This window comes from Mycetomoellerius zeteki, unplaced genomic scaffold, assembly GCF_001594055.1.
Source record: "Mycetomoellerius zeteki isolate Tzet28-1 unplaced genomic scaffold, Tzet1.0 scaffold275, whole genome shotgun sequence".
Taxonomy (NCBI): Eukaryota; Metazoa; Arthropoda; class Insecta; order Hymenoptera; family Formicidae; genus Mycetomoellerius; species Mycetomoellerius zeteki.
The window spans coordinates 57,335-64,618 of NW_017257255.1; the positions used below are offsets into that span (position 1 = coordinate 57,335).

Genomic DNA, 7,284 nt, shown 5'->3' on the forward strand with positions numbered 1-7,284 from the left:
GACGGACGGACGGACGGACGGATGTTACAATAGAAAGAATTCATATAATATCTATCAACAAAAATGATATTGGGAAAATTTAACAAATGATTTTTCGTATGTTAGGGGTAGCAACAAAATCGAAAACGGGTATATTTCGATAGTATACGTTCCAAGGAACATTTTAGTACCAAAAACTTGCGAGTAACAAATTCTATACATGTAAATTTTGGTCATAACGTTGCGACGCGCGACAATGCAGTTTTGATTATTTATCGGAATTTGTTTAACAATGTGATTTTTTCGATATTTTTTTGCAGTATCCTAGAGCAACAAAAAAGCAACAAAATCTGGTTCATTTGTTTTTTTGATATCGCAGCTCTATATATATTTTCTCATTATGAGAGGGTCCAGCTTTATATTAACCTGGACCCCCCCCCATTTTTTTTTATTGCTGCTAAACCGTTGGAGCAACAAAATTCGCTCTAGAGCAACTAATTAGCAACAAAAGAGCACTAAATTTTTGACCTATCGCGAATTTGATTTTCGATGGTGGGGGGTCCAGGTTAATGGGGGTAATATTTTCAGAATATGGGCCGAACAATACATGTTGCTTTTCGTATCATTATCAAGCTACAAATCGCAGTCGGTTAATAGAAGAAAACGTTCATTAAATCGAATTGCGGCAAATTCAATTACAGGAACAATTTGAGAACGCAATTTTCCAACTTACTTCTCCGTGCCTGGTTTAACGTAGCCATGATTATCCGGCGAAACGCGTTCGTATTTTGCTCGCGTTTCGTTCGGCAATTCGCAAAATGTATCTAGAACTCTGTAAGCTGCCTTCATCTGCAAAATATGGAAAATAAATTTATAACGAAACCTGCAAGGTGGAACGATTATGAGATTTTTCGCTTCGACGTCATCATCAGGTGTGAACGAGACACAATAGAAAAAAAAACGGATGTTTACGTGACGATAAGAAGATCCGCTTTCGATGAAAATTATTGCCCTGAATGGAGATTCGCGTATCTCCTGTATCTCGACAACTCTAATCGTATCTTTCAAATTTCGCGTTACGTTGTTAAGGGGCAACATGTGCAACACGGAGGTACACATTGCGATGATATCTAGATCATTGCGATAACGTTCAACGATAAACAGTTTCGCAAATGGCGAATTGGATATTTTTGACCGATAAGTTTCACCTAATTAGGAAAGAATTTCAACGCGAAAAAAGAGAAAGACAAGAGAGCAGCAGAGCGCATAGAGAAGTTAATATTTTCGCAAAAAAGACGTTGATGCGAGCCACATTGCGATTTGCGACATCGCTCTTACGTAATTACAATATTGTATAAACGATCGCTCTTAAATAAATCGTTGAGAAATGATACGCTGGCAACCGATTTATACGATTTTTGTTTATTTCAATTTTCCTCGCGAATAATCGCATTTTAAATTCAAACTTAATTATTCAAATTGCTCAAGTAATCGCGTCGATCTTCGATGAAGATTTCTCTTCTCGAGATTGGGTATTTTTATAGTTTTTTTCTTTGCGGTTTTAAATACACGCGACATGTCGAACGCTGTATAATTGGCTACGTTCAGCAGAAAAAACAGCAACTGTTGTACGATTCTTTGATATGATTGGTTTATACATTTAAATCCAGTGAGAAAATAATGGCAAGATCGCATCAAAGATTTTACGGCAGTTGCAAAGTTGCTTTTTCTACTGAACGCAGCCATTGCGTAAGGTGTCATACACGCCGCGTTCGCGGCATTCATGCGATTCCTCGAATGACAAGTAATATCGGGAAGGTAATGTCACGAGGTATCGAAGACCGAGCAGTGATTCACGTGCTGACGCTTGGGGGGTCATATGTCACGCGACACGGTTCTCTTATGCCCGTATTCATAGTCAGACCTTATACTTAAGGCTTCCTAAAATTTATCTTTAGATGCTCAGTAGCCAATGAAATAATTCGTAGAGCATCTGAAGATAAATTTAAGGAAGCCTTAAATATAAGACCCGACTATGAATACGGACACTAGGCTGCTTTCCTTTTAGGAGACACAGTCGACACAAGTTCTATCTTTGTCACTCTCTGAATATCAAGAAGGATAGAACGACGCTTGTGTCGATTGTGTCGATTTGTGTCATCAAATGGAAAGTAGTGTTAGCCACGGGCAGTATCTCTACGGAAGATGATCGAGCACGATGTTTATTCTGATATTATCGGTGGCGTAATATCGCATGTATCCGTTACGTAATGTCAGAAAAGATCGACGTGATGGAGGAAAAAACCCGGGAATTATCGCTCCTAATTCCGTCGCGGAATAATCGTTGCATGATGTCGACGCGCGCTTATCCGCGAGCTATTTCAATAACTGGAAATGGAAACCAATACGTGGAACAAAGTGCATCGTCGATTACGACGAGTGCGGCTTTGTTCCAATTTTATTCTGCTACCGCGTATTGTCCATTGCTGTCGCTTCACGGTTTGTGACTCGCGAAATCTATCCGCTAAAGCAGTCTGCTAAAAATGATCGAAAACGCGTAACGATTTTTTCCCCGTAAATTGTGATTTGATTGCGAGATCTGAAGCAATCAGTAAGTCTGTTCTCTGTGGCCGAACTTTTGGAACTTAAAATGAGATAGATATAATATGTTTGATATTTAGCGAAAACGAGAAAGAGAATTCTAGTGCAGGAATAAAAAACAGATCTTTAAAAATGATCGAAGACGCGCGAAGACGTTTTTCTTTTCACAAATTATAATTCAATCGCGAGATTTGTGACAATCGATAAAAAGATTTTAAAGATGCATGAAGGTTTCTTTACACAAACTGTGTAAAAAGATCTAAGGCAATCAATAAAAACGAAAGTGGCGATTTTTTCTTATAAACTTCGAAATTTTTGGAGTGCTACGATGCGATCGTCGGAATTGGTGGGGCAAAAACAGTAAATCAACTTTATCAAGATACAAGCCGATGGTTAATCTCAAACATTTCTTTTCTACGTATCTAGAAAAAGTGTCAAGGAAGACAAAAGGATCCGTGGGCTGTTCTAACATTAATTCCGATAATCTACCGATCGATAATACGGGCAAATTAAAAATCAAATCCATATTGAACAAAAACCACCTTTTAAATTTAATGACTTGCGTCAGGTTCACTCGGGTATACTTATCTTAAACGATAAGCGATTACTTGGCGTTTTAATGAACCTTCTGACTACTGCACATTGAGACTAGTGCTCGGGATCGAATCGAAATCTTACGAACTTCGTTCAGGCGATACTTTACAAAAGTATCCTTGAAAAAACGTCTTATCTTCCTGCTGTGATGTATTAGCGGCACGTCTGAATGTTTTTTTCAGTGTGTTTTCTTGCGCGTGTACAAGCACGAGTAATATTCTTGCAGCCGCGTTACTCATCGACGAACGTTCGCGATTGCAAGTACGTAAGTCGTAGTGCGCGGATTATCGCGCGAAATACTGCAATACGGCCGTCGCCGTATCACCCGCAGTTAAGTTTCCGATAGCGAGCATGAATGCCGGCAAGGCCATCGCGCAACAAGCATTGTATTTATCGTGGGCCCTTGAAAACGCAACTGCTACTTGACTTACTCGCTGCTCCAAGATATCGAATTCCGAGATAAGCGTTCGATAACGAAAGGAAAAACAATCTTTAATTTATGTAAATTATAAAACTCGGACATTCCTCATATAAAAGTTCTCTCACTTAGTTGAGGAGAAGATTATTAACTACTATTGTTAACTAATTATAACGCCAACAGCCTTATGTATCACGAATTAATATCAACAAAAATAATGTTGTATTCACAAATAATATTTAGCATCAAAGCTTATTTTTAATTATGCTTTAGTTAACTAATTATTGCTAATTATTCAGCCTCGTGAATTTACTACAATTAAGATTAACAATAGAATGTATTTTTATGTAATTGTCAGCAAAGTCGTTAACTCTAAAAAGTTTCTTAATATATTTTCTCGGATGTCTGTACAAAATAGCTCAATAATTAACGTTGTTTCTTTTTCAGGTAATTTTGAATTCGACATTTCAATATTGCAATAAGGTCATCAATTATTCAAGTCGTTTCAAATTGGTGCTTCAAATTATTTGGTCACGACGGTAAGTTGCGACAGCGCATGATATTGGCCACATTTGCGAGCGACGGAAATCGGCAAGACCGACACCGGCGCCTGATCAATCAAAGGAAGCCTCGCGATCGCTAATCGTTTTGCAAACGCATCTCTTCCTCTTTTTCTCATTATACCTTCCATTCTGGAATGCCGTGGTTGACCAGCAAGGCCAATCCTTTCTCGGACAGCGCCCTTAGCAGTTTCGAGGCCACCAGCTTGACGACTCCCTTCTGAGGGCATCTCTCCGTGCCTGAAATCATAAGAGACCGCCGCTCGAGTATACAGACGAGAAATAAAATTGCACGGAAAGAAGAGCTACTCCACTTATTCGTCGCTTGTTTGTTCTAAAATAATCATCTTTATTCGTTTTTGGGAATTCTATATGCGATTTAATTGTACCAATTTTGCGTTGAGTACAAAATATAAGTAACATATTGAAGAATGCAAAATAATTATTAATTATTGCGAATTGTTTAGTAAATGATATTCAGAAATATAGAACTTCTACGAGAGAGGAATTATGAAATTACTCAAAAGATGAAAAAATATCGTGAAACAAAATGGTGCATATATTATACTATTATAGATTAAAATTATTTTTAACTAAAAAAATTTTTATTTAACTTTGTTTGAAAATTCGTATGGACTTTCCAAACAATTCATATTATAACATGTAATATTCAGCTTAATATATATATTTATACACATTGCTGAATATTTCGCAAAGTATATTTTATATATATAAATATAAAATATACGCACAGGGTGTCCGGAAATTCGCAAATCAAAATACTATAATAAGAAAATTCTTAAGTAAAATTAAATTCTTAAGCAAAATTAAGTAAAAAAAGTTTATTTGTTAAACTTTTATCTTAAGCTTTAGTTTTTTAGACATAAGAGTGGCCAATTACGTTAATCGTGAGTATTAATAAGTGCTGAAGTGTGCACTTACCAGCGTTCACTGCACTACCGCATGTGCCACTTATGGACAGGTAATCGTCTAAGTGTAGTCCATAATTGGCCACACTTGTACCCTTATTATCTTAACAACTGCTGCTTAAAATAGAAATTTACAAATGACTTTTTTACTTAATTTTTCGAAAATTTTCTTTGCGTAGTATTTTGATTCGCAAATTTTCAAACTTATATATATAAAATATAATATGTATATACATATATACCAGTTTAATATCACAGTATATAAATGATGAAAAGGCTTAGATTTCGCGGATGATTACGCTGAACGCTGATTACGGATTAAGGAAGCGTCAGTATTAAATTTCTTGACTGTAGTTTCTAAGCGATATGCGATACCGATGTCAGCTGCATTGATGATCGATTAAGGCCCAGTTCCACAACTCACGGTTAACTCTTAATCGAGGTTCAACTTGTTTCTCATCTCTTTTCAATTTTAGAATTGGAAAGAGACAATGAATAAGTTGAACCTCGGTTAAGAGTTAACCGTGAATTGTGGAACTGAGCCTAAGTCTTTCACTCAATGAGCGTTTATTGACATTGACAAGGGAACCATCGGAACTGTCCCTCACCGATTTTGATGGGCTTTGGATATGTTGTAGAGTATATATAAAAAAATAATACTCATATTTTTTTTTATCAGCGTATCTCAAGGTTTAGAGAGTGAAACATCCCCTCGAAAAAAAATGGATTTTATCGTTTTTAGCAAATATCTTCGAAACTATGCGATATATTAAAAAATATTTAATACAAAAGTTTTATGATATTTTGTGCTCTATATAGTGGTGTATTCACTTTTTTTGTAATATCAATTTTTTTAACTTTCCCCTACCCCCCACTCATTAATTTTCACCCTCTAAACTTTGAGATACGCTGATAAAAAAATATGGGTCTATTTTTTTTATAATCTACAACATATCCAAAGCCCATCAAAATCGGTGAGGAACGGTTCCCTTGTGAGATATGATAGTGGAATAAAAAAAAACAAAACTGGTAAACAGGTTCATCTCTATGTTGCTCTTATACACGGTCATAATTATATTTTATGAAATATTTTACAATATCACGTCGCATTCATAACTTTTTATTTATCATAACTTCTTTTACTTAACCAAACAATAAAATAAAAATATTATTTAAAATATAAAAAAAATGATTGACGCATTGTCGCAACTATTTCGTTACGATTGTCACGATGCATCTAAAGATACGCTATAAAAAATATCAGTTCCATTTCAATTCATAAAACAGAATAAGATAGGTGAAGTGATATGTTAATAAAATAATTCACATAATTATGCGTGTCGAAAGATATGACTAATCTGACGTTTATTCGAATTAATGTCGATTCTCTTTGCGTCAGTGAAGACGTCGCGAAAAGTGACGTTAACGGTGTTCATTTATTGACGTGATTTTGCGTCGCCGAGTTAAGTAGTGAAAATAAAAAATGGTTAGCAGCAAGCCTTCGAAGCAGACGCGAGGTCATGATTCTCGAGAAAGCCATCGTCCCCGAGGTTCGTGTTGTAACAAGATCCGTCCATGAGAGATGAGAGGAGAAACAAACCGTAGATATATATGCTCCGCATTATATATCTATATATATGCGTATCGCATTTGCGATTATTACATTTGCCCGTGGCTAGTGTTCACTCGATTAACTCTTATTCTTCGTTACACATTTGGCAATTAAATTTTGTCCTTGATTACGCGTTTAATGCTCTAAAAATGATATTGGTTTACGGCAAAAAAATTATTTTGAACCAGACAAGGTACTTCTTACAAATTTTTGAATGCTGGAAACGCGATGCCAAATTTCTTTAATTTAATTCAAATTATTTAATTCAAGTATGTTTATATATTATTTAAGTTAAATATACGTGAATCATATCAACGTGTTATTTGTTTGAATTAACAAATATTTGACGTCTATTAAGCTGGCACAGCCACTTCAGCACAATCAAACGCGACCTATACCACATTTTTTTGCTATTTTTTTGCTAATTTTTTGCTCTATTCCCGATTTTTTTGCTCCAGCCGATTCGCTAAAACCCATGGCTGTGCTAGCTTAAAATCAAAGTTAGCACAGCCACAAAGAAAAAAAGCAGCAAATGAAAAATCAAGTACATATTCTTGAAGGGCTATTTTTTGCTAATTTTTTGCTCTATTC

At 35.7% G+C, this 7,284-nt stretch overlaps 1 protein-coding gene across 1 annotated transcript in view; it reads right to left on the bottom strand.

The window, feature by feature from the left end:
- The window catches only part of LOC108724126 (UPF0676 protein C1494.01), a 25,125-nt gene that overhangs the window by 3,045 nt on the left and 14,796 nt on the right, over positions 1–7,284 (bottom strand). The window contains exons 2-3 of the mRNA XM_018450306.1: positions 4,277–4,392; positions 713–828 (exon numbers count right to left, since the gene is read on the bottom strand). Coding sequence (XP_018305808.1) covers positions 713–828; positions 4,277–4,392 — 232 coding nt within the window. The remainder of the gene's footprint in view (positions 1–712; positions 829–4,276; positions 4,393–7,284) is intronic.